Below are 26,762 nucleotides of genomic sequence, written 5' to 3' on the forward strand. Positions count from 1 at the left end.
TGAAACAAAAATATTTTTAATAATATGTTAGGGGTAGGGATTGTCTTTTCCACAGTACAAAGCTGGCAATACCACAGATATGATAATTGACACACATCAGGGATCAATAAAGGATGGTAAAATTTTACAGAAAGAGCATCATAGAATATGATATTCAGAGACTCTCAGAATACCAGTCATCAAATTACTCATTACAGACACGAAAATCTGTCTTTTCAATGAACAGATCTTATAAGCCTCCGCATAACAGTGTTTAATGCTAAAATAATAATAGTGGTGACAGGTAAAGTGGACACTCTTAGCCTCCAAACAGGCTACCCTAGGAAGCACACAGCATGTACTAGATGGTGTTCTTGGCAAAAAGGGTTCACCTGAACTTAATCATGAGGAAATGATCAGACAACTGCAAAATGTAGACCTTGGAGTAGACAATTGACCTCTCCTCTGCAAAGAAGTCAATGTCACGACTATCAAAGACAGCTACAAAAAGATGAGGAGATGCTTGAGTTTCCAAAGGACTAAAGAAATAAAGTAACACAATCTTTTTAGTCCTTTGGAACCTAAAACATCTCTTCTCCTTTTTGTTGTCTTTTTGGTGTAAACATTGACTGTTTGAAGAAAGACAGGCCAGTTTTCTGGTTCAAAGGTCTAAATTCTGCAGTTATCTGATATCTACCTCAATATTAAACACAGGATAAACACTTTCATCAAGAACAATCCATAGTAACTGCTGTCTGCTTTGAGCACAGTCCATCTGGTGGCAAAGAATGACCAGGTTGATATGTTGTCTTCTTCCAATTGTTCCCATGCTGGTTTGTGGAGGATGAATATTTAGAGGAGCAAGAGTTAAGTTCTTTCCAAACTCTGTGTCCATCGAAGCATTGATTACCTTACTGAGGATTACATTCGGAGGCTGATGACTGGGATTACTCCCATCAATTCTGTCCCTTGAAGTGGTCAGAGTGGTTGTTGGTTGGGATGTTCATTCTCAGGAAAGGATCCCTCCAGTGTTGCTGAGGTTTAACTTGAGTTTCTATTGTAGATTTTCTCCCCATCAAATGGAAAAGGTAATTCTATAGTGTGGTTTCTCAAACTGACAATATCTCTTCTGAGTTCCTAAAGTAATTGGTATCTGTGAAAGACAGAGGGAGAGAGAAGAAACATGAGTGTTTGTTAGGTCCTGCTGAGCCTGGAGGGATGGCCACAAGGTGACTGGGGCCAGGGGCAGACAGAGCTCCTGTTGACAGGATGAGCTGAAGGAAGAGCCACAGGCTGGCTGGAGAGAAAAGTGAGATCCATGAGTTAGAAGGAATACCTCCCTAAACTTTCATCCAGCCTGTGGTGCAGCATCTAAGGACCCCTGTCCTCAGCCCACCTTGCTTGGTGATATCTCAGCTCAAAGCTGCTTCTGAGCCTTAACTGGATCCCCATCACTCAACCCTCAATAGTCATTTCACTCTTGAATCCCCTTCATCTGTGTGCTTTCCCACATGTTCAGGGATGCACATGCTGAGCATCCCTCATACACAATTAGAAACAGACTGCTATGGGAGCAGAGGATCCTCAACTGAGAAAGCACCCTCTTCTACCTCTTCATCCCTGCCTTCTGAGGAGGAGAAGCAGGCTACCGGAGAGTCCTGGATTGTGAGCACCGATAGGGACCTCAGAAGGAATCCAAGTCCAGTTCCATAATTTACAGAGGAGGAGCTATGTTTTCAAGGATCTAAGGACTATCCAAAACCACATGACTTGTTACTGACAACCCAGGCCACAGGCCCTTCCTACACATTTGCAGGAAGGGAGAGGACAAGAGGAAAGGTCCAATCTGGAGGAGTCAACAGTTAATAGAGGCTGTTTGGTCATCCTGCTGGACAGGAATAAGGCTTTCCAGGGAAATCCTGCTCCAAAGAGACTGAGGAATGAATGGAAAGGGGGGAAACTCAAAATAAAATTCTCAAAAAGAGAGCAGGGTAGGTAACTATGTCTCAAGCCATTTGCATCCCATGGACACCAAAATGCTATGAAGGTGATTTCATTTCATGCTGAATCTACCTTAAGGCATTTCTAGGAATATCCTTGACATCTACACAAATAAAACTCTGAAGTGATAGAGCATTCAGTTTAGTTATACTAAATTCTCATCACCTTTTTCTCAAACTTTTCTCACAGAAAGAGTCTCTCCTAGTATTTTATGTGAGTGTATAGAAAAACATCTACTTCTGCTTTCTTGCCTAGGCCAAAGCCTTTGACTGTGTGGATCACAACCAACTATGGAAAATACTTAAAGAGATGGGAATACCAGACCACCTTCCCTACCTCCTGAGAAACCTGTATGCAGGTCAAGAAACGTCATTAGAACTGGACATGGAACACAGATGGGTTCCACCTCGAGAAAGGAGTATGTCAAGGCTTTATATTTTCACCTTGATTATTTAGCTTTTATCCAAAGTACATCATGAGAAATGCTGGGCTAGATGAAGCACAGCTGGAATCAAGATTGCCAAGAGATATAGCAATAACTTGAGATATGCAGATGACACCACCCTTATAGCAGAAAGCTTAGAGAAACTAAAGAGCCTCTTGATGAAAGTGAGAGAAGAGTGAAAAGGGTGGCTTAAAACTATGCATTCAAAATAAGGAAATGGGGGATGTCATGAAGATCAAAATCACTGCAGATGGTGACTGCAGCCGTGAAATTAAAAGACGCTTACTCCTTGGAAGAAAAGTTATGATAAACTGAGGCAGCAAATTAAAAAGCAGAGATGTTCCTTTACCAACAAAGGTCCATGTGGTCAAAGTTATGGTTTTTCCAGTTGTCATGTATGGATGTGAGGGTTAGACCAGAAAGAAAACTTTGTGCCAAAGAAGTGGTGCTTTTGGACTGTGGTGTTGGAGAAGACTCTTGAGTCCCTTGGGCTGCAAGGAGATCCAACCAGTCCATCCTAAAGGAAATCAGTCCTGAATATTCATTGGAAGGACTGATGCTGAAGTTGAAACTCCAATACTTTGGCCACCTGATGTGAAGAACTGACTCCTTAGAAAAGATCCTGATGTTGGGAAAAATTGAAGGCAGGAGGACGAGAGGACATCAGAAGATGAGATGGTTGGATGGCATCACCAACTCACTGGACATGAGAGTGAGCAAGCTCTGGGAGATGGTGATGAACAGAGAAGCCTGGTGTGCTGCAGTCTATGGTGTTGCAAAGATTTGGACACAACTGAGCAACTGAACTAAAGTGATAGAAGGGTATGTAAAAGGTTAAATATAGCAGGATAAGGTCTACTATCCATTATGGAGTTTTTGCATAAAGAATATATTCAATGGAAAAAAATTTGTTGAACCTGCTGTTCTGAGCCAGTTAGTAGTCTGTGAAACATGTTTAGTGAATAGCCAACTGCAAGTTGCATTTTAACAGTAGAAAAGGTCATACTAAATTTTATTCTTATGGCAAGGGGAGGGTCAATATTATACTTTGGGGTCTATGTAAATTTTTTTTTAGTCTTCTACTATAAAAATTGTGGGAAATTTTAATCCAAACAGAGAGATTATATATCTAACTTGACTATCCTCATCTCCTTTTTTCCCTTTTATCTTCTGTAGGCTGTATGAATAGTTCTGTTGAGAGAAGAATGCAAATTCCCTTAATTGTTGATATTCAGCTTTTTTTGGAAACAGCCACTCATAGGCCACTGCCATATTGGTTACATACATCCTATCAGATCCACCGTGCTTCTAATCCTTGATGCATATTAGCAGAGCTTTGAAAGATACTGATATCCAAACCTCATCCCCAGAACTTTCAAATCGGAATTTCAGTGGATTGGGTTAAGGCATTCATGTTAGCTCAAAACTCAATCCGTTTTCATTTTACAATAGCATGATTTAGAGCTACTCACTAGACCTACACTATTTCACACCACTCTTTTTATTTTCTCCTTCTAGTCCAACGTGGACATCTCTCCACTGGCTCTAAAGATTTTCTGGTCTTTCTCTGTTACTCGCATATAAATAATTGGCCTTCTCAATTGGACTGTCTGAAGCAATGATTATCTTGTATTCTTGTGTAGCTCGCTGAGTCTTCATAAATGTGGCCCAAATTCAATTCAGTATAATATAGTCCTACATTCCAGACCAGATTTCAACTCCGTTCATTTTTCTGGGTTTTGACTAATATGGAGAAGGAATAATGTGAGTAAAACTGGAGAGGTCTGAATGCCTGTCCATCTCATGCTCTATGTATTTTGAAAACTTGGCTTCTGTATCTCCTTTTCCCCAATGTCCTTGTAGGGAGCCATTTACTGCTCTCCACCTAATGCCAGCTCCAGTGAGTTCCTGGAAGCCCCCTGCACATTAGCAAAGTTCTGCTTATCAGAGGCTGAGGGTAATCATGACTCAGGCCAGTCCAGCACTCCCACCCGTGACCCAGGTTCTTATTTTATTTTAGGAATCAAGGCTTTTTCCTTCAGTTCTGGAATTTCTTATTCAGTGGAAAAGCTGAGGGTTAAGGGCTGTCCTAGGTTCATTTCTCCAGAAGCCAACTCACATGCGAGTGATTCCTTAAGACATGATCCTGGAAGAAAGAGACAGTGGACTTGGAGGCAGGGGCAGGGAAAGTAAGGTGAAGAAACCAAGAATGTGTGTCACTTAAGGCCAGTGCTTTCAGAGGCTTAAATGCTGCTATTCTGATGAGGAGGAGCCTGGATCTGGGCTTCCATGTGGCTAATAGGAAAGGTCAGAGGGAATATGAGGATGGTAGCAGTGGGGAAACAGTAGAGGTCAGAGGGGAAACAGGAGACTGAGAAGGAAGGGCCCTGTAGGGTGGCAGCCCCCATGGAAAAGAGAGGAAAGACCACACAGAGGTAGTGTCAGCTGTCGAGTGAACAAATGAGAAAGAGAAAAGTCAGTGGGAGATTGAGCCATGACAGATCAAGAGCATAAGGAAGAAGTGCATGGGGTTACCTCCGTACCCTACGCTTGCAGGCCAGGGAATCTGCAGGCTAGGCTCCACTTGCCAAACAGCGGTTTTCTTCTGATGCCCTTCTGTCTCAGGACACTTAAGCCCTTAATCTTGTTGCGGACTGGATGCTCATGTGTGCTTGCTGTGGAGCCCTTACCTTCCAGCTTGGGAGGGTTCTTCATGCTGATGGAAGCACCCATCTCTGAAGATAAAACCACAGCCAACAGGATCCATTGTTATTCATGATTTACAAAGACTCACTCCTCCACCCACGAAGGACATCAGGTACAGAAAGTGTTCAGGAAGAAGAAAGGCCATCGGAAAGCCCATGGGAAGGTGAAGACATGGAGATAGTTTTATATTTTCTTTTTTGCTGATTTTCCTTATACTACCCAGCATTGTTAAGTGTGCCACAGGGCAAACATGTTTCCAAATGCCATACATGAGCAAGAAAAATAAAATGGATGACAACAAAGTATTCCTAGGTAGTAAAGACAAAGGCAAGACACTCCCACAGGATGCAGGTTGTACTGTTGGGAGGGAAGAGATGAAGCAAGGTCAAAGCTGAAGGAGAACCTCATGAGAGAAAAGAAGTGGGGAAGTCTAACTTGGAAAACTTGTAAATGTGCATCAATATACACTTCATATAGATGTAAACACACTACATATGATATTACACATGAGTTAAATAAGGCATAGACAATATGATAAAAATGGAAGAAACCTCACAAGTGAGTGTGTTTGTGATGGAATAAATGAATGAAGGATTTGAGCTATTGAATGGATCATTCTATTGGCTTCCTGATGAGTTGACTTTGGAAAAGAAAATAGAAAAATAAGCAGAATGAGAAAGAAACTGTTTGGTGACAGGAACTTGGAGACATGGGAGAGGGGCATGGGTGGGAGTCACACTGTGAAGTGGTGTAAAAGGAAAGGGCATTAAAACTACCATTTGCTGCAAAATCTGCTGTGAAGCCTGGATTCATGCTCAGGTCTCCACGGAAGGCGAGCAGGAAACAGTGACTGAGCCAGTGGGGTTCAGTACTGGCTGGGAATGTGGGAGGCCAAGCACAAGAAAAGGAGAGACGAGAGGGAAGAGAAGACAACAAACAACAGGAGACCTAGGGGCTCTTGTCAGGCTCTGCACCCCTGCCCACCCTGAGCACTTTTCTTGAGACTCTCCATGCTGCCACAAGCGGGCTCCTTCTCATCTCAGCTCCACCTGAGGGCCTGGGTCTCTCCTCATTCCTCAGATGAGGCCACAGCCTGAGGCATGAATGCCAGGTAGCGCTAGGCTCCATGGAGGGTAAGGATGAATATGTCCCAGATGAAATGGATGTAAGAGTCTGGAAGGTCTTTTAAGGAAATGTGAACTGAGGTGGACCCAGAGAACAGGAAAACTAGGAGATGGGCATGGAGATGAGTGGAGAGAATGAATTAAATGGAGTGTCATAAAAGAGACTAATGGGTGCACTTCAAGAATGAGAGTAGCCCTTTATTTTAAAATGAGGCGAAAATGATGAAAAGAAACTGGATATATAAACAAACATGGGACTGAGTTGCAGGTCCAGTGTTTACACTGCTATTGAATGTTGCTAATACACTGTTGCTGAATTCTTCTTGCTGAACAGGACACCTTGCAGGCAGGACACCCGGGTTTGATTCCTGGGTCGGGAAGATCCCCTGGAGAAGGAAATGTCAACCCTCTCCAGTATTCTTGGCTGGAGAATCCCATGGACAGAGGAGCCCTGCAGGCTACAGTCCATGGGGTCACAAGAGTTGGACACGACTTAGTGACTAAACCACCACCAATACACTGTTCCTGAGGGCACCCAACAGGAGTAAACTGCCTTGATGACAGATGTTGAAAGGAGAGGAAACTATTGGCCAAGATACCTTTCTGAGAAAGCAAGGGAAGATGGGGTCTAGAGAAAGTGGAGACTATAAAGCTTATGCTACCGCAGAGGAAAGAACCATTGTGCAGTCGTTTTGTAAGTGTTAAAGCACCAGAAAGACACAATGCTGAGATATTATATATTCATAGTAGTTATCAAACAAAGTGTAGGGAATCAGATGCCCTGGACATTATATTGTTTAAGATTCCCAAGAATATGCAAAGGAGATGGAATTTTTCAAGAGTTCAGATGAGGGACGACAGAGGCGAATACCTAGGAAGATAAATAACTTGGCTCAGTTAAACAAGCAGGAATTTGTAGAACCACTGTCTGAGGCTGAGCTGGCTTAAGTTACCTCACTCTGTTAGAGTGTCAGAGGATTCAAGTGGGCCAACAGCGGGCGTGGGAGAGGCCCTCTGCCTCCTCCACCCACAGCTTTGTGATGACCAGCACACGGACCGGAGCTTCCTAATCCCCTCTTCTATCTTACCTAGACAGAGTGGTCCATGCTTTCCAGAATCAGAGGTGGAGGTTAAGTCCCAGATGGTGGAAGAAAGACCAAGCATGGCTTTGCTATCACCACAGTTGAAACGCTGGGCCAGCTGCCGCTGCAGACAATCAGTCACGTGGGTGCTTTTCTGAAGCTGTGCCTGTGAAGTTGGCACCTCAGACCCTGGGAAACTCACAGGTCCCCGGTAACAGTTCTCCCAGGTGTCACCTGAAACGAAAAGAGGGTTCAGTAGGACCAATGGAAGTTTTTTCTTTATAAGCCCTCCCAGAACACCCATTTCTGCTGTCCTAGCCCATAAGTGAAACCACACAAGAACCCAGACAGCAAAGGCAGACATCAGTGTGAAGACGATATCATATTTATGGCTGTGGCTGGGGTGCTGAGGACTCAGGGGCTAGGCTGCAATTTCTTGAAATGAGAAATCACCCACTTGAGTCTAGAGGGTTTAGGTGACACAAGGGGTCAAGCCTCTTTTCCTGTTATTAGCCTTAGTCTTGTAGCCTAGAGAGAAGGTTCTAGCCAAGCCTCTAGGCATGGGGGAGAAAGAGTTCTTGATATCTACCCACAGGAATAAAAGAACAGGGAGAGACATTTGGCCTGAAGGCTTCAGGAACCACTAGAAGTCGAGCTGAGAACATACAGTACATTCCAGACCCTTTTGAACTTCCTTGCTTGAAATTGTGTCTACCCTTCCACTCACCCATCCATGTAGATATAGAGTCAACTCTATTCCCACATGGGGCAGAGTGGGGATGGATGGTACTAGCGACTAGAACTAGTGGAGGAGAGGGCCGAGACCCTGCTGGAAACACCTTTGTGTCTCTTTAGAGAGGTAATATAGGCACACTCCTTTAACCCACTGGTGCCTGGACAGTGCTGCGAATGAAATCTGCTTCTACTTCTACTGTGAAATGAGTACATATCCTCAGAACGCGGGCTAACCAAAGACGTGAAGTGCCCTCACCGGTCCAGGTCAGGCTCATGTGAGGTCACAGCCGCCAGGGCCTGCTCCACACTGCCGTCTGGGTGGCTCTCCTCTCACCTGCTGCTTAGGCATCCGCAGCCTCAACAAGGTCTGTTTCTGTAACTGTCTCTCATGTTCCTCTTCTCTCTCAGTCTTCCAGAGAGCGTCTGCGCCTGACTCTCATCAGACATTCATCCAACCTCCTTCTAACTGCTTTCTCTGATTCAGTCCTCGCCACACTCTCATACGTCACCTGTCTCATCACCCCCCAATCCTGGTTCATCACATGCTCCTCAGTTGGTGGAAATTCATCCTCCCCTCCCTGCTACACAAATCTAACCTCCTCACCCGCCTTTCCAGTGCTCCTGTCTTCTAGTCCCTCTTTCTTCTGCAGCATCACTTCCCACAGCTCCCACTGCAAATCCTCCTAGGACTCAGGCTGGCCCCTTTCTGCCCCCAGGCCTGTACCAGGAGCCTCTGTGAGCTTCCAGGGCTTTTTCCAGAAGCTCTTCTCTCAGTCTGGTGTGCCCTTCATATTTCCACTAGGCAAAGTTCATTAATCACTAATCATCATATGTTAGGGCACTTAATCGGATTTTATGATAATTCATTTGGGCTGAAGGGTAAATTCTTTTACATTTGGTGGTTGAGAGAACTGTCAAAACCATGTATCCTTTTATTCTCTAATGTTATTTTGAATCAATGTCTAGGATTGTTTTTAATTATCATTGTGTAATTTCATCATCTAATTGTATTTGTCTTTTCTTGAGAATGAGTTTTATTAAAACTATGCTATGAAAATTCTTACATTGACAGAATATAAAATAACCAAAGGAAAAGGAAAGTGAAGTCGCTCAGTTGTGTCTGACTCTTTGAGACCCCATTGACTGTAGCCTATCAGGCTCCTCTGTCCATGGGATTCTCCAGGCAAGAATACTGGAGTGGGTTGCCATTTCCTTCTGCAGGAGATCTTCCCAGTCCAGGAATTGAACCCAGGTCTCCCGCATTGTAGGCAGATGCCTTACCATCTCAGCCACCAAACAAAACATTATATCAAACATCAACAGTACTGCCCAATATTGTTAATGTGGGGAAAAGCTTCCAATAGAAGATCAAGTTGTAATTTAAAAATCAAGTGTTGTGTTGTTTCTGTAGGGTTTCTTCCTGTACAGAGAGGGCGGGGTAGAGCTGACTCCTTGTACCCACAAGGCTGCATAATAGCTATCCACAGTTTCCTCGGGTTATCATGAGAATCAAGACATAGGATGGATCCCTGTATAGATTAGATACTCTGCTCTTTCATCTCAACCCATCTGTCGGGATTGGGCCTTTCCTGGCCCATTGTGAACAATGGACTCCCAGGCCGGGACCATATCACACAAATCTCAGACACATATCTGAGCCTCACTCATGCTCTTCATAGGAACCCACACCTGGCTGTCAGTGTTTCTGAGATAGAACTGCACAGTTTTCTAATGGCTTCAGCACAGCCAAATTCACGGTCTACCTTGACCCGTCGTGACAGCAGGTGACGGGGGCAGGAGGTGGGGAGAGGCATGGACTCTCACCCTGGCTGATTCTCCTGAGAGAGCCCTGTGGAGCTGTGGCTCCATCTGGAGGGGCTGCAGGAGCCACTGTCTCTGCTCTTGGGACAGATTGCACAGTGGGTTTGGGAGCTGGCAGATCTGAGTGAGGGACCACAGGGTTCTCTGCAGCCCTCCGGCAACTTCTGTTGAAGATTAAGATAGTTGCAAATCATTTGGTTCAGGGCAAAGAGGAAACGGGGAGCAACATCCTCTCTTAGTCACTGATGGTCCAACTGCTGAGAGGAGAGGACGCAGCCTGAGCCAGGGAGTCGGGCCCAGGAGAGGTCAGTGTCCCACGTGCCAGTGGCCAGGAATCCAGGGCAAGTGAAGGGACCTCGCTGAGCCTCAGTGCCCTCGGCTGCACCATGAGACACCACAGCTTCCTGAGAGGGTGCCTGGGAGGGCTGGAGGGGCTACAGTGCACGTGGAGCTCGCTTGGTGTGGAGCATGGCAGACAACAGGAGCACAGCAACTGTGTGCCCCCGTTCTGGGTTGTGAACTGCTGTGATCCTGAGAAAGGCTCTGCCTCTCTGCGCCTCAGGGAAGATGGGAAATAAGAAAGAAACTGCTTCCAGTGTGAAAAGGCACCAACTGACTGATGGACAACATTTGTATGCGCAATATCATTTTAAAAGAAGTCAGATATAGTCTGATACATAATGGAGTTTCTCCTTGTTTATCAAGATGATCTTATGAGTCAAAGTCCTAAGAATAAAAATGCATCTCCTGAAGAAAAAGTAAACAAAAAAAAAAAAAATAGCCCCAAAGGATTTCATACTAGGTTTTCATTTCCACACCCTATGAACTGCTACCCAAGGAGACGTGGCCCATAAATTGAGTCAATACTCCTATGAGAGACATGGCTCTCCTACTCTCCTATGGCTTATGGAGAGTTTCCATGAGATTATACCACTGAGATTGTGTGAAACATTGAAACTATAACCCACACATGGAAGACTCCTTTTTGCTGCACAAAGGATGAAACACAGGGGTGTTTCTAGAGGATGGAACAACAGAGACAGATACTTGGCTTCATGGAAATTACAGGGCATAGGCAGATTTGATGTTCCGGATCTAGTATCTAAATTCTTCAGACGGAGGTAGGCAGCCCAGCGGTAAGATCCGGAGCTGGGGAACAATATAACGTGCATTACAAATATGGAGCAGATCGCAATCATGAATGCAGTCAGAGACCTTGCTAGAAACTATTCAAGAAATAAAATTAGCAGCAAAATTTCATGAGTATAAGGATTCTAATCTTGATAAAAAGAGCTCTGTTACACAAATTCCTGCAGGTGAGACAGTGGTAGCTGAGATTCTGCCCTTATCCCACTACTTGCCCTCTCTGGTCTGACTTGATGCCACAAGCCTGTGCTGATGAGTTAAGGTGACAGAGGGCAGCCTGGGGCAAGAAGAAAGCAAAGGCTCGTGATGCCTCGTAAAAATTGAAACTGAGAACATAGTTCTAATCAACCTGAGCCTAAGAAGCTGTCTGGGAGTACTCACCGTTTACATCTAGAGCCAAGCAAACTTCTCTTCTCTCTGTTGGGAAGGAGGCACTTCTGTAAGGATGACAGGAGGCTGCCAGATGATGGCCAACAGAAGCAGCCAGATAACATTCATCCAGTGAGTCTGGCTGGACTTCATTCTCTTCTACCACCAGCTGCTCCACACTGAGATTTGTGGGGTTGGGAGAGCAGATGGTTAAACAAGAGGGATTAAGGGACAGATTGCAAAACACAAATGGGGAGACCCTTAGAGGGAGGTATATCAATCGCCCCCACCCACAGCTCCCATCAGGGGCCTGAAGGCGCTGTCAAAGGGAAAGGGAGAGAGTGAGGGAGAGTGAGCATGAGATGTTCTGAGCACAGAGAAGAAATGACTTCAGTAGGAAGGAGATGAGCCACCCCAGGACACAGAGTCATGTCACACACGTCCTCAGACCATCAAGGGAATTCAAATACAATATAAGTTTTGTGGAAATTTACATGCTGCATACAAATGAACACCAGCACTGGCAGCATCATAGACTCCCAGAAATCTTGCAATTGCAAGACCTATTTTTCAAATATGCAATGTGATATGACATTTTTCCTACTTTCATGCCATGAAATATCTGCCAAGGTTGTAACCCAGAGTGACAGAGGCAGTTAAGCAACGCATGCTTGTTTTAATAAAAAGGAGAAAACAGAGGAGTACAAGAAATCCTGTGGCTAATCAGTAGCCCTGCTTCAACTGACTGCAAGTTACTATCATTGAGAGGGATTCATAAAGGGTGAAAACAGACAACCTTGTTACAGGGACAATTTGTGGTTATCTGAATGGAAGAAATAGGCATGTTCTGATAGCACTTTCTGACTCCCCTGCATGTGAGATGACCAGATGTCACCAGTGATGTTAGACCCAGGTTTCTCCATAGTTACCTCGAAGAGATGATGTCTTGATCTTCCTCGTCCTCAAGATCAGTGAGATTTTCTATGGATAAATTCAGAGAAGTCAAGAAACAATTAGCAGATAACTGTGTAAATTAATAATCCAGTGTCCAATACTGCCACGGGGTCAACAATATCAACAGTGAGATGATAGACAATTTATGAAAGATATTCCAGATGCCTCAAGTGGGATCTCTCAGACTGTTCTTGGTTTGCATTCCTGAGCCATCAGGCAACACCTCCCTGCCCTGGTATATCCTGAGCACAGTATTCTCTTCCAAGTCTGAGTAAAAAGTTAAAGATTCACCTTCCCCACAGAGTCTGGGGAGTAGCCCAACTGCATTCTAGCAGAATACTGTAATACTCAGGCTTTTCTCATCATATGCTGAGTGCTTTAGCAGAATGATGAGTGGAATGAAGAAAACCCCAAATCACATGAATCCTGGTTGTTACACGGAACCTGCAGTCATTCATGGGGTGGGAAAATGCCAGGGCTCTGCCTTGCTTCATGGAAACATACAAGCAAGGTGATGGGAGGGCTCTTTGCATCCTGGGGTCCAGATGATTGGCTTTCTAAGACAATCAATTCAGAGGAGACACACCCTGGGGATGACAGCAGTGACACCAGGGAAGCAACAAATAATTACGGCTGTGAGCACATCTGGAAAGGCACAGAAATTCAAGGGACACTTTGGGTATGAAAATGGGAGCATTGTGGGCAAGAGGAGACACTGCATAGGAATCAGGGAAAAATACAGTCCTCTCCAGACACCTGCACACATACAAGTGAGTCAGTGTGTCACACCAGCCGTGGGTCCATGATCTAACTTGGGGCCTGACCCATAGGCTTCACCTGAATGAAGATGAGAACACAGCTCCCAGACCTACCTGAAATCTGTACTTAAAAGCCTACCACAGAGTCTGATTCAAATTATGTCTACAGAGCTTCCAACAGGGATGACAAATCTCAGCACCCCAGAGGCGAGGAGTACAGAGCATACAGAGTCTACGTGGGCATCCAGGCAGAGGTCTATCACAAGAAAATACTCACTGGTTACATCCCGGGCATAAGAGACATCCACGTCCTCAAGGGAGAAGATGGCATTGCTCCTATAAGGGCTGAAGGAGTCTAAGAGGCCAGGAAGTACCGAGTAAGTCAGATAGTATTCATCCAGAGAGTCCTGTGGGACACCATTCTCTCTCGTCTGTGGCAGCTGTCTGCTGAACCTGGTGGGGGAGGGAGGGCAAAAGACCAAGCCAAGGCTGATGAGAAACTGTATAGTCCTATCTGGTTTTGATGGAATGTTTGAGTGGTGAAGCGCGCCAAGGGTCTGGTCCATTAGAGAGAGAAAACTCTGTTTAGTGCGGGAGACACAGCGAGGTTTTACAGGGCAGAAGAGAGAAAGAGCAGCAGGTGCTCAGTACTCTGGCCAAATAACAGGCTGATGAACACACTGAATTCCCTCTGATGGTACAGCCATGCCTCACACACAGGGACACACAACCCTGGCTTTCACACTTCCATTTGCATTGCACTGACATCACTATGACACAGATGCCAGCACGCTAACACCAAACAGAAAGCAGATATGCATCTCACTCTATAAACCCCACCTGATATAAGAATTGAGTGCAAAAAAATCACTCTTAGTTCACCTGGTCAGCTGACTTGGGATTTAAACTCGACAAGTAAATAAGAAATGGGAAACAATAGAAGTACCACAGGGAAAGCAGAGAACATTATGAAATAGGATAATAGTGGTGGGCAAAACGGACGACACAATATATTCAGCCCGTTCGGTTTTCCCTGGATCAGAGGTCTGCAGTTGTCATCACTGTATTGGAGCCCACAAATATTCAAAATTACCTCGGGGCAACCACCTCTGGTCCTTTCATGTCATCGTGATCATTCTGGTTTTCTGCAAATAAATTAACAGAAGAGTTATATCAGGCAAATGCCTTTCAAAAACGCCCAGGCCTGTGCCTGTCTTCACAATGTGGTAACAGACCATTAAGACAGAAATAATACAGGAGGCCCTGGAAAGAGCCTCATAAGAAGGCACTGGGTTTCCTTTTTGACCCATTGCACAAATTACCATCATATGATATGTCATTGGCAGAGCATCCAGGTCCTGAGTGTGTGCAAACAGCTAAATACATCCTTTTCCCCTCAGTTCCTGGGGAACAACTTAGCTACAACCTCAGCGTGCTATAATACTCAGGCTTTTTTCATCTGAAATGTTGTTTATTAACGGGATAAGTGATTACACACTGAGATATAATCGGAGTGGAATCCACACGCCATCAAGTCAAATGAATCTCAAAGCTGCAAACAGTGGCCATTCATCAGGTTGAGAAGTTCCAGGGCCCTGCCTTACCTCAGAGAAACATCCCAAAGGATGACAGTGTGGCTTACCTTCTGGTTTCAGAAGATCTCGAACAAGACGAGTCAAAGGAAAAGAAAGAGACTACGGGTTGGTAGAAGTGAACCATAGTGACATCTCCAAAGGTATAAGCAAGACTTCCAACAGCCTTGGACAGGTGTAGGAACTCAGGGACATTACCCAGAAATGAAAATTAAAGCATTTCACATGCGATAAGAGGTTCATTCAAAACTGTGAAGCCTGAGAGGTACCTCCTGTGCCACAACTGCTGAGGTACACGTGAGTCTGCCAGGACCGCCTTGGGTAGCGTGGTTTACCACAGGGACCACTATGACAGGAAACTTAGAAAAGTTCCTTCATAGAATGTCTTCTTTTCAATGCATTTTTAGAGTCTGGTTCAAATCAGGCTTCAGTATGTAAGCCCAGGGTCTATCAAAGGGGATAACTCTCCCAGAGTAGACTAGCAGATACACTGAAGACTACCTGGGAGACCAGTTGGAATTTCATCCTCTTCAGCGTGAGAGCAGCCACAGGCTCCATCCATGGCAGATGCCACATTCTCTTCATCAAATGTAAATTCCCCATCACTGTAAGGCTGGTTGCAGGCAGAATCTTCCTGGAGAGTTGAAGGTACTGAAACAGATTCATCCTGGGATTGCTGGAACTCTACCTTCTTTTCATCATCCTGCAAGTTCACGCTGTGCCAGATGGAGAAGGGACGGCAGAAGGTTAAGAGGATTCGACCACGCTATCTGGCTGTTTTTGATGACAGGCATTGGTTGTGGTCACAAAAGGCAAAAGGGCAGCCCCCTTAAGGAGGGAAGGAACTCCTCCTGATGTGGAGTGGAGGGTGGCTGCCATGGGGTTGGAGAGAGACAGCAGGTTCTCTGGGCAATGGGCATACAACCGGTGGTTGAAGGAGCAGATGCCATTTTCCCTGCATGCTAACGTCCTGACCCTCAGCACACACAGAGGACTGGGACAGTGGCTCAAACTTTCCTGCACACATTGTGTTGATCTGGATATCTGCGTGCAATGAACACAGCTTTTATAAGTTACAGACTTGTTTGAGTTTGGACTCTATTCCATTCAACTAACATGTTTATTTGCAAAAATACAGCTTCAAAATCCGTTTTTCAGTGTTGGAGAAAAAGGAGTTATAGATTAGATATTCTGCCTTCAAGAACTATTTTTTCAATATTTTGGTTTAATATGAATATCATTCTATTTTCTTCCCTCATAATCCAATATTTATGAACATGCTGATGCCAAACCAGTGTAAGACCCATAGGATCTCACCCTACTTTAACCACTCAGGAGAAAACAACTGAGTACGGGAACTCCCACGTTTAGTTATTTCACCTGGGTCAACTCACTCTACATTGCTAAACTGAATCATTAAAAAATTGAAATACACAGACTAGAGAAATCTAAGTAGACCACCCTGTGAAAGAGATCATTGCAGTTGAATAAATAGATGAAAGAGTCACACAGGGGACTTTCTATTTGTCTCTGGATCTGAGGTCTCCTGCTGTCAGCACTGGCATTCACAGCCCAGAGATCTTCTAATTACCTGGGAAATGGGAGCTCTTGTCCACTCATTGGCTTGTGATAATTTTCATTGTCTAGTAGGAAATTCAGAGACAGCAGGTCATAATAAGCAAGTCACACCTCAGACATATATACTCAGTAAACACATTTACAACAACGACGTTAATATTCTCATTGTAAGAATATAATTCTTTAGAAAAGATATTCTAGGACACTTAAGTCTTATGAGAATGAGACTGGACTGCATCCTGACCCATCGAGGAAATTTGCTGCTTGATCTGGTTTCTCTCCCAAAATCCTTTGTTCTGAGTCTGTTTAGGCACTTAAAAATGTATTTTCCACAGAGATGCTAGAAAATGAACTGAGTTATTTTCTAGGTTACCTATATAGTACTGCTAAGTCCCATTAGATTATGTGGTTGTTGATGGTTTAGAGGAATTTATACTTGAGACTAGAGTGATGGGGGAATTGTGAAAGCGTTATGCACTCAGTAGTGTCTGTCTCTTTGTGCCCACATGGACTACAGCTCACCAGGCTCCTCTGTCCATGGAATTCTCCACACAAGAATACTAGAGTGGGTGCCATTCTCTTCTCCAGAGGATCTTCATGACGCAGGGATTGAACCTGGGTCTCCTGCATTGCGGGCAGATGCTTTCCCATCTGAGCCAACAGGGAAGCCCCGTGAATTGTATTAACCCGCAAATCAAAAAGAATCTTTGGTGCTACACAGAAACCATGGCATGTGAAGCTGGAGGAACTGCCAGAGCCCAGCCTTGCTTCATGGAAACATCCAAGCATGGCAATGGTTCAGTTGTCTCTGTCTTGGTGTCAGATAACATCTTAGCTAAGACCTGCCAACATCGAGAAAAGGGAGACTGGGGCTGAGAGCAGGAAAACAAAACCTGGAAACCACCTCTCCTTAGAAAGAGGCAAGTCTGTCATCATTTCCGTAGAGGCCAGGAGCACGTACAAAAATTAGATCATTGCAGGGAACAACACACTGGCTCCAAGCTAGTTCTGACAGACACCATCCGCGGATTTCCAGCTGAGGTAGCTGAGAGTTGTCACAAGTGATGTGGGTCAAATGCCTGACACTGGGGTCAGGATGACAGAGACTAGCCCAGAGCAAAAAAAAAAAAAAAGAATGCAAGGTCCCTGACCCACCTGATGTCTGAGTTCCATAATAGACCTTTCTCCTGCTTTCAACTGAGATGTGTCTATGCAACCTGTCCTCAGAAATGACCTTCTTTGATCTACAGAGCTTGTGAGGAGAAATGACATGGGGGCTACCTGAGACGATGGTTGGAATTTCCTCTTCTTTAGCATGAGAGCAACCACAGGCTCCATCCTGACCAAGGTCTGCTTCCAGATCATTAAATTTAAATTTGTCACTACTGTAAGGCTGGAGGCTGTCAGAACTTCGTTGGAGAATTGAAGGCATTAGACCACATTCACCCTTGGATTCTTCAGGCACTTCCCTCTTTTCAACCTCCTGCAGCTCCATGCTGTGTCAGATGGGAAAGGAATGACAGAAAATTAAATGAAGAAGATCTGACCCCAGCCATTCTGGCTGGTTTTGACAGGAGGCATGGGGAGTGGCCACAGAGAGCAAAAGAACAGGCCCCATAAAGAGAGAAGCAACTGTCCTCTCTTCTATGAAGTGGAGTGTGTTTGTCTGGAGATGGGAGAGAGGGACAAGCAGGTACCCTTCATACGGCCACAAACCTCTCATGAGGAAGGACACTCCACCATCCCAGGATGGTCCTGTCAGGAGCAGGAAGCACAAATGAACTTCCACACCAGGTGATTCCCCCAGGTCCTAAGCCATGTTGAATTTAAGATGAAGTAGCCAAGTGAATAAGGGCCTCCCCGGTGGCTCAGTGGTAAAGAATCTGCCTGCCAATGCAGAGATGTGACATTGAACCCTGGGCCAGGAATATCCCTTGAGGAGGAAATGGCAACCCCCATCCAGTATTCTCAATGGGAAAATGCAATGGACAGAGGAGCCTGGCATGCTCCAGTCCATGGGGTCACAAAGATTCAGAAGCAACTGAGCACTGAGCATGCACAGTGAAGTGAATACAGATATTAAAGCTTTATAGACTCTCTGAGATGTTCTACCTTCTCTTTAGGAATTGAAAGGCCTCCAAGGCCTCTTTCACTTACTATTATCACAGACTACAAATTTATTTTTTGACAGTTGCCCTTGTTTTAATTTTTCTAGTTGATTCTTTACTAATGCCATTGCTAGTTACCTTCCTTCCAAAGATCTAAAACAATTGTGTACAAATAGATATTTATCTCACTTGGACTTCCTTTAGAAGAGAACAGATGCTCTCTGTGTGTATACGAAATCCTAAGGGTGCTGCATTCGCCTTGGGTCATTCATACAAGTAACACAGAGACAACAGACAATCAAATACAGGGACATTTCCATGTGGGTTGAGTGTATAAATTATGCCATCTGCAGTTGTGCTTATATTTACTTCTGGCATGTGACTCTTGAGTTACTTATTGTTCTTTTGTGACCCTGTCCATATTTTCCCTACACATTACCAGCTCCTAATAGACAGACTGAAAACCACAATCACAGAAAACTACCCAATCTAATCAGATGGTCCACAGCCTTGTCTCACTCAATGAAACTATGAGCCATGCCATGTAGGGTCATGGTGGAGAGTTCTGACAAAATGTGGGCCACTGGGGAAGGGAATGGTAAACCACTTCAGTATTCTTGCCTTGAGAAACCCATGAACAGTAGGAAAGGCAAAAAGATAAGACACTGAAAGATGAACTATCTGAAAAATACCTACTTATGGTTTATTGACTATGCCAAACTCTTTGACTGTGTGCATTACTACAAACTTTTGAAAGAGATGGGAATAGCAGACCACCTGACCTGCTTCTTGTGAAATCTGTGTGCAGGTCAGGAAGTAGTAGTTAGAACTGGACATGGAACAGACTGTTTCCAAATAAGAAAAGGAGTATGTCAAGGCTGTATATTGTCACTCTGCTTCCTTAACTTACATGCATAGTACATCATGGAAAACGCTAGGCTGGATGAAGCACAAGCTGGAATCAAGATTGCCAGGAGACATATCAATAACCTCACATTTGCATATGACACCACCCTAATGGCAGAAAGTGAAGAAGAAGTGAAGTGCCTCTTGATGAAAGTGAAAGAGGAGACTGAAAAATGTGGCTAAAGGTCAACATTCAGAAAACCACACCATGGCATCTGGTCCCATCACTTCATGGCAAATAGATCGGGAGACAGTGGAACCAGTGGCAGACTTATTTTGGGGGGCTCTAAAATCACTGTAGATGGTGACTGCAGCCATGAAATTAAAAGATCCTTACTCCTTGGAAGAAAAGTTATGACCAAACTAGACAGCATATTGAAAAGCGGAGACATTGTTTTGCCAACAAAGTTCCATGTAGTCAAGGCTATGGTTTTTCCAGTATGGATGTGAGAGTTGGGCTATAAAGAGAGCTGAGCACTGAAGAATTGATGCTTTTGAACTGTGGTGTTGGAGAAGACTCTTGAGAGTCCCTTGGTCTGCAAGGAGATCCAATCAATCCATCCCAAAGGAAATCTGTCCTGAATAGTCATTGGAAGGACTGATGTTGAAGCTGAAACTCCAATACTTTGGCCACCTGAAGCGAAGAGCTGACTCATTTGAAAAGACCCTGATGGTGTGAAAGACTGAAGGAGGGAGGAGAAAGAGACGACAGAGGATGAGATGGTTGGATGGCATCACGGACTCAATGGACATGCATTTGAGTAAACTCTGGGAGTTGGTGATGGACAGGGAGGCCTGGCGTGCTGCAGTCCATGGGGTCACAAAGAGTCGGACATGACTGAGTGACTGAACTGAACTGATAGTTAATTGTTACCTGGGGGTTAGTTTTTCTTGTGCTTGTTCATCGTCGTCATCTTCATAAATTTCTGCAAACAAAGTCAGAAATGTCCAGTCAGCTTCTAGTCACTTCACCCACTACAAACACAGGGACTCATATGGTCACAGAGTCATAAATATCTATGTATGAGTTAGTACTGTATGGAAGTTTTAATGCATTGTCTTTAAACAACTGCCCAAGCATGGATTTCTGATCCAGCAGGCAGTCTGTTTCTGAACTGGGTGACCATCCTCAGGACACCTTCTGCTTGACATTGGGCAAATATTTAAATGTTGTCTTTTCTTCTTTATATCATCTCACATTGTCCACCTTCCATCTCCACTTGCACAGATGTATCATCCATCCTGCCACAAATTCTGCCAAAGACACAGCCTCTATAAGCCTTCTCAGGTGTCACAAGATGCCCTCCTTTCTTTAAGGAGAAGAACCACGTCCCACATCCCTCCATCTGGGAACATCCTGGCTCTTCAAGGTGGCTTTTGCATCTTATCTGGGAAAGTCTCTCTATGGAAAGTGAGTGCTCCAGTTTAAACCATTTTCCCAGTGCCAAGTTCAACTCTGTCAAGTACCTTGTCCAACACCACAAAGTGAAGGGCTTTCTTTTTTCTGCAGTGTATTTGTAAATTTTCCAAAATTTCATCACTCTAGCTACCATCAACAGATTATTTCGTCCATTTTACAGATGAGAACAGTTACTAACATAAGGAGAAGCAACCATTCTCACATAGTGTCATCACAGCACTCAGCCTGGAACCTGGGAACTTCCAAGCTTCGTGTAGGGCTCTATTCACTCTAACAAGCTGCCTCCTGTCCCCTCCTCCTTTCTGTGCCTTAATGCTGGCTGGATGTTGCCTCCTGCCCCAGTGGCCATGGTCCATCAGGGAGGAAGCCAACCGTTGGGATCCGATGACCTCCACCCTGTGCATTTCTCCTCTGTCCTCTTAGACAATCCTGTTCCTACATAGCCCCAAAGAGGACACGAAACAGGAAAGCTGATAAATATTCTTAGTAGAGGTGTTCATCTTATCAAGTGGGGACCTAGGAGACGATCAGTGCTATGAGGGTCTGTGGCCCCCTCACCTGTGCTGAGCTTGCAGGCAATGCGCTCTGCCAGTCGGTATCCCTCAGACAGTCTCTCTCGGAAGCCCTGCCCCTGGTGGCTGCCCTGGTCATTGTGGGTGAGGAGGTCCTTGAGGTGCTGCTTGAGCAGGACAGAGTCATCTTTCCCATGCTGTAGTGTCTGCCGTAACTGGGTCAGCTCTCTTGCCTGACTTCGAATTAGGGTGTCACACGTCCTAGGTGGAACAGAAGATGCAGTTGTAATAGGCAAAGAGTTAAATGAAAGACGGTTAGGGATTTCTGTGAGAAAATCCCCAAGGAGACCTCGAAACAGAATTCTGGCACATATCTGATGACTGGCTCAGTTACTCAGTTGTGTCTGACTCTTGCGACCCCATGGACTGTAGTGCACCAGTCTCCTCTGCCCATCGGGTTATCCTGGCAAGAATACTGGAGTAGGGTGCTATTTCCTACTCTGTATCTGATGACTGGCCTATGTCAAAGAGAAAGAAGGCAAACAAAGGTTTCCTCTCTATCAGAAAGTACTCCTGTAAGATTTCGTGACACTTCATTCATCTTATGCTTCTGTAAAGATAACCTAATGTCGACCCTGGTGGCTCAGTTGGTAAAGAATCTGACTGACAGTTCAGGAAACACAAGAGATGCAGGTTTGATCCCTGAGTCCGGAACATTCCCTGGAGCAGGAAATGGCAACCCATTCCAGTATTCTTGGCTGAAAACTTCATGGACAGAGGAGCCTGGAGGGCTAAGTCCATGGGGTCATAAGGAGTCAGACACGACTGAGGACACATGCTTGTGTCAATGTCTCCCTAAATCTGCATTATGAGGATGTCTCTTCGGTTCCTCACTTGGCCATGCCCATTTTCATTAAAAAACACACAAAGCATTTTCAGTATTTTTAATGCAGCAACACAAAGTACTGTCCAGTGAATGACACACAGCCAGATATAGAGTGTGGACAAGTACCGCGGGTGTGAATTGGAAAGAACGTAAGAATGACAGGGTCAAGAAAGGATTCCAGGATGTCGTCAGTCAGGAGGGGGTTGTGGTTTAAAGGCAAATAAGGTATTGATGGCACATTGTGAATGAGCCAAGTGCCACTGGTTCACTTGAATGTAGTGAATTTCATGATGAGATTCAAGCCAGTAGTTTATTTAAAAGCAAAGTAAATTACTTCCTGAATAACACCTGGAATCCATAATTCACCAACTGGTGTTCTCCACCTATTTGATAATATTGTGCCCTGTGCTCGCTGTGATCATCCCTGCCCTCCTTACCTCAGCCTTTCATCAAGCGTTGGCTTCTCTGCCAGCTTCTCTGCTGACCTCCGCACCTCAAACAGCAGCTTCTCCCCCAGCACGGATTCAACGATGTCCTTACATGCCTCACACTCTGAGGAAAGAGAGACACGGCCTCAGGGAAAGCTGGCCTTGCTGCTGTGCTCACTGCCTTCAAGAAGGAGGACGGGCCACCTCAGTGGTGGATGTAACTCCTTCTTCAGTCTCAATGGAGTGGTTTCCACATCAGATTTTCAGCATCTGGACCGAGGTTACTCCCCATTGTAGAGGTGAGGAAAGAGAAGCTCCTAGGCACAGACAGGATGAACTGCCATTGGACAAAGTCAGAATTCACATCCCCTGAGACTGACCCTGAACCCTGGGCCACTGAACCAGGACCTGCAGCCTCTTAGGTGAGACACTGAGCAGGGCCTGGGGTGGCGATTCCTGTGTGGTCGGGAAGGCCCCCAGGACTGCAGGACTGCTGGTTCCCTCCTGCCGGGATTTCAGTAACGAACAAGTGTCTCAAGGTATAAAACTTGCCGGGACACACTTGTGTGAAATAGAATACATGAAACCATATGGACCTGAAGGAGATATGCCAAACACTGAGAAAGTCTGTGTTATTAGGCACAGTAGAGCTAGGAACTAAGTGTATTTACACCAAGCCGGGCACTACAGTCAGGGCTTTGTCAGATTTACTCAGCATTCACTACAACGCAAACAATAGTTACTAATACAGCACCACACAGACACAGGAGGAAACAGAGACACAGGAAGTTTCCCAACAGGGATGTGAGCCCAGGAAGCCTGGCCCGGAGTCCACGTCTTTCCACTGTGCTGAGGTGACCTCCACACCAGGGTCCCGGTGAGACATTTCTTCTTCACCAGCCTCACAATTTCATTCCTAGAATTGTTACTATCATAAGGAGCAGTGTAACTAATACTTAGCTTGCCCTTCCCCCAAAGCTCATCATTTCACTTTCTTAAATAGGAGGCTTGACCTCTTCCTTGTCCGTCATTTTTCATTGACTCCCTCATTGCTTCACTGAAAATGACTGTAGGAAAGTGAGACAGACACAAGTTGTCAAGATTCCTCTCGTCCCCTTGTTGTGCATGTACCCTGGTCTTGACTTCTTTCCTTACTCCAGGCCCCTCTTACTGAACAGGCAAAAATGATTCCAATCACCAGGCTGACTGTGGGTGCAAAGGGCTCCTCAAACTCTGCCTGGGTTTTTCCTGGGGTTGGTGATCTCCCCCCACTTACCATCAATCTCATGTTGGTCACCCATCTTGTAGCACAGACTCAGGTTTCCCCAGACTCCTGGTCAACCTGTATCACCAAAGTTTCACCAGGTCAAGTGGGGAGAGGGCGGAAAGTGCAGATTGTCTGATTTCACCAGAAACACCTTCAGTCTTGCCACAGAGTCACATAGATTTCCTAGACTCAGGAAGGAGAACCTGCACACTCAGAAAACTCAGCTTACTTCTCACCAGGGAGCCTCTGTCTTGATGGCAGAAACCATGGCAGAAACCATGGTTTCAATGAGAAGCAGACTCATCCTTAACCTCCTTTAAATCATATCCCCTCCTTCTTACAGTGTCTAACCACATGTTACCCCAGTGTAACTAGCACAGGGCTTTGCCAATTGAACCTCAGAGAACCTTGAACTGAAGTAGTTCATTAGTCCCAGATGTTCAGCCAGGAGTCATGCAGGATCAGATATAGAACAGAAAAGATTCCAGTCAACACAGCTTAGTTTGCTCCTGAGAGACACAGGCACTCCTGTGCCTGCACCAGGAATCACTGTCTGGAATTTTAACTCTAATCTCACCCTGCACATCACTGCAAACTTGGAAAAGGCCACACTCCTTGTGCCTCAGTTTTTCTAGCCGCAGGACACTGAAGGCAAAAGAGTCACTACTACCTTTCCTGGACTGTGGTCAGGATGGAATTCAAAATGTCCAAGGGAAAAGGAGACCAATCCTGGAGACTTGCAGTTTCTTAGAGGGAAGACAGTGATCGTTCATTGCTTTGGTGACCATGACCTCAAAGACTTACTGTATTTCTGTAGCTGGTTAGCCAGGGAGTAAGCAGTAGCTTGGGATATGAGGAATTTCTCTGTGAGGTCTCTGAAGTCCTGCTTGTACTTTGCCAGCTGCAACCGAAGCTCCTGGTTGATTTCCGTGAGGGTACGTTCTGCCCTCAGATCCGATAAAGACGGAAGACATACTGCCATGGTGACATGTGGTAGAAGGGGTAGAAGCCAGAGGTGGGGAGGAGATACCCAATATATGGGGGATTAAAGACAACCAAAATCACATTGGTTTAATGGGCACTGAGGGATGACAAAAACTGGAATTCCTGACTTACTGTTGGGAACAACTAGAGGGTTCTCAACCACAAAAAGAAGTTGAAGTTGCCAGAGCTCAGAACCAAAGGTGCTGTGTGAAGCTCAGACTCAGAGAGAAGTGAAGGAGGGGGACCCAGCGTGCTAGGTAACCATCTGCAGTTGCCACAACAGAACTGGTAGGGGGAGGGGTTCATGGAATCTTGGGGGCCCCTACCTTCCAGGTGCCTATGCCATGACCGTTTGTGAACATTACCACTGCTGGCACCCAAGCCCTCAGCAGCCACTCTGATGTTGACTACATATATCCCGATACGACTGATCTATCTCCTTCCAAACACTATCTAAGCTGAGTTCTCATTGTTCATTCTTCTGTGTATAACAATATTCATGGGAGAAATACTTTGCCAGCAGGTCTTAATTCATGTCAGGCTATCATAAGGTCACCTCAGTTCACTTCAGTTCATTTCAGTCGCTCAGTCATGTCCGACTCTTTGCAACTCCATGGACTGCAGCACACCAGGCCTCCCTGTCCATCACCAACACCTGGAGTTCACGGAAATTCAAATCCAGTAAGTTGATGATGCCATTCACCATCTCATCCTCTGATGTCCCCTTCTCCTCCCACCTTCAATCTTCCCCAGCATCAGGGTCTTTTTCAATGAGTCAGTTCTTTGCATCAGGTGGCCATAGTATTGGAGTTTCAGCCTCAGCATCAGTCCTCCCAATGAATATTCAGTATTGATTTCCTTCAGGGTGGGCTGGTTGGATCTCCTTGTAGTCCAAGGGACTCTCAAGAGTCTTCTCAACACCTCAGTTCAAAAGTATTAATTCTTTGACACCCACTTTCTTTATAGTCCAACTCTCACATGCATACATGACTACTGGAAAAACCATATCACCTCATATTTTCTTTAATAGATCTTCAGGCTTTTCTACAAGTGAAGGATGTCACACTCATAGACTGTCATGAACTTCTTCTCTGGGTCTTCTCCAGTTTAGTCTGTGTCCTAAAAACTGTAGGATAAAAATCAGAGTACAATACTAAGTGAATAAATAATTTAAAAAATATTTTCTGTCCCATCTCAGTATTCTTTTGCTGCATCCTGTTGTTATCTCAATTTCTTCTCTTTACTGGGCAGCATGTTGGCTTCAGAAGAAAGTTAAATTTGACATCCTTACTTTCTAAATTCTTCCTCTGGGTCTAGGTTGTTCTATTTGATCTTTTTTAAATGTTGCTAAACACCACATTTCATATTTCATTTATGTATTTCATTATAGCCTCACAAGAGCTCTTTCCAAGCCGTCAAAGTGACTAAAAGGGTTCATGTGTTCATCCTTGAAAACACGGTGTGCTTGTGCTCAGTCACCTCATTCTTGTCTGACTCTTTGCGATCCCAGGACTGTAGCCCATCAGGCTGCTCTGTCTATGGGGATTCTCCAGGCAAGAATACTGGAGTGGGTTGCTATGTCCTCTTCCAGGGGATCTTCCTGACCCAGGGATGCAACTTGCACCTCCTGTGTCTCCGGCATTGCAGGCTGCTTCTTTACCACTGAGCCACTGAGTCCATGGGGTGCCTATCTGTTTAGGAAAGGTGTGACAGCCTCGTGCTATTGTTCTGTGTTCATGCAGGTCACCCACCTATTGAACAGACCAGGGTTCCAGAGCAGTGTTTGTGGCACACAGTTGGATCCATCTCTTTGAGTTTTCCTCATGCCATTGACCTGTGGTTGTATTCCAAAAACAGAGCACGGTTAAGTTCAAGCTCATAAGTCAGGGATCATGATGATCCAAAGTGAACATAAGCATTGTGTTCAGTGATATAGAAGCTGAGTTTGAGGGAAGAGAGAC

At 45.1% G+C, this 26,762-nt stretch overlaps 1 protein-coding gene across 1 annotated transcript; it reads right to left on the reverse strand.

Annotated features, from left to right (window-relative positions):
• LOC138436236 (neuroblastoma breakpoint family member 4-like) lies at positions 1 to 24,799 on the reverse strand. Its single transcript, XM_069581921.1, has 12 exons — positions 24,622 to 24,799; positions 22,560 to 22,674; positions 21,283 to 21,497; positions 20,179 to 20,230; positions 15,214 to 15,428; positions 14,214 to 14,265; positions 13,398 to 13,573; positions 12,338 to 12,389; positions 11,421 to 11,587; positions 7,344 to 7,571; positions 4,961 to 5,160; positions 1 to 1,132 (listed from the first exon to the last, which is right to left on the reverse strand). Exons 1-11 carry the CDS (start codon positions 24,797 to 24,799, stop codon positions 4,970 to 4,972), a joined length of 1,641 nt encoding a protein of 546 aa, XP_069438022.1. The 3' UTR covers positions 1 to 1,132; positions 4,961 to 4,969.
• Between the last annotated feature and the right edge of the window lie 1,963 nt (positions 24,800 to 26,762).

This window comes from Ovis canadensis, chromosome 1, assembly GCF_042477335.2.
Source record: "Ovis canadensis isolate MfBH-ARS-UI-01 breed Bighorn chromosome 1, ARS-UI_OviCan_v2, whole genome shotgun sequence".
In the NCBI taxonomy this organism is placed as follows: domain Eukaryota; kingdom Metazoa; phylum Chordata; class Mammalia; order Artiodactyla; family Bovidae; genus Ovis; species Ovis canadensis.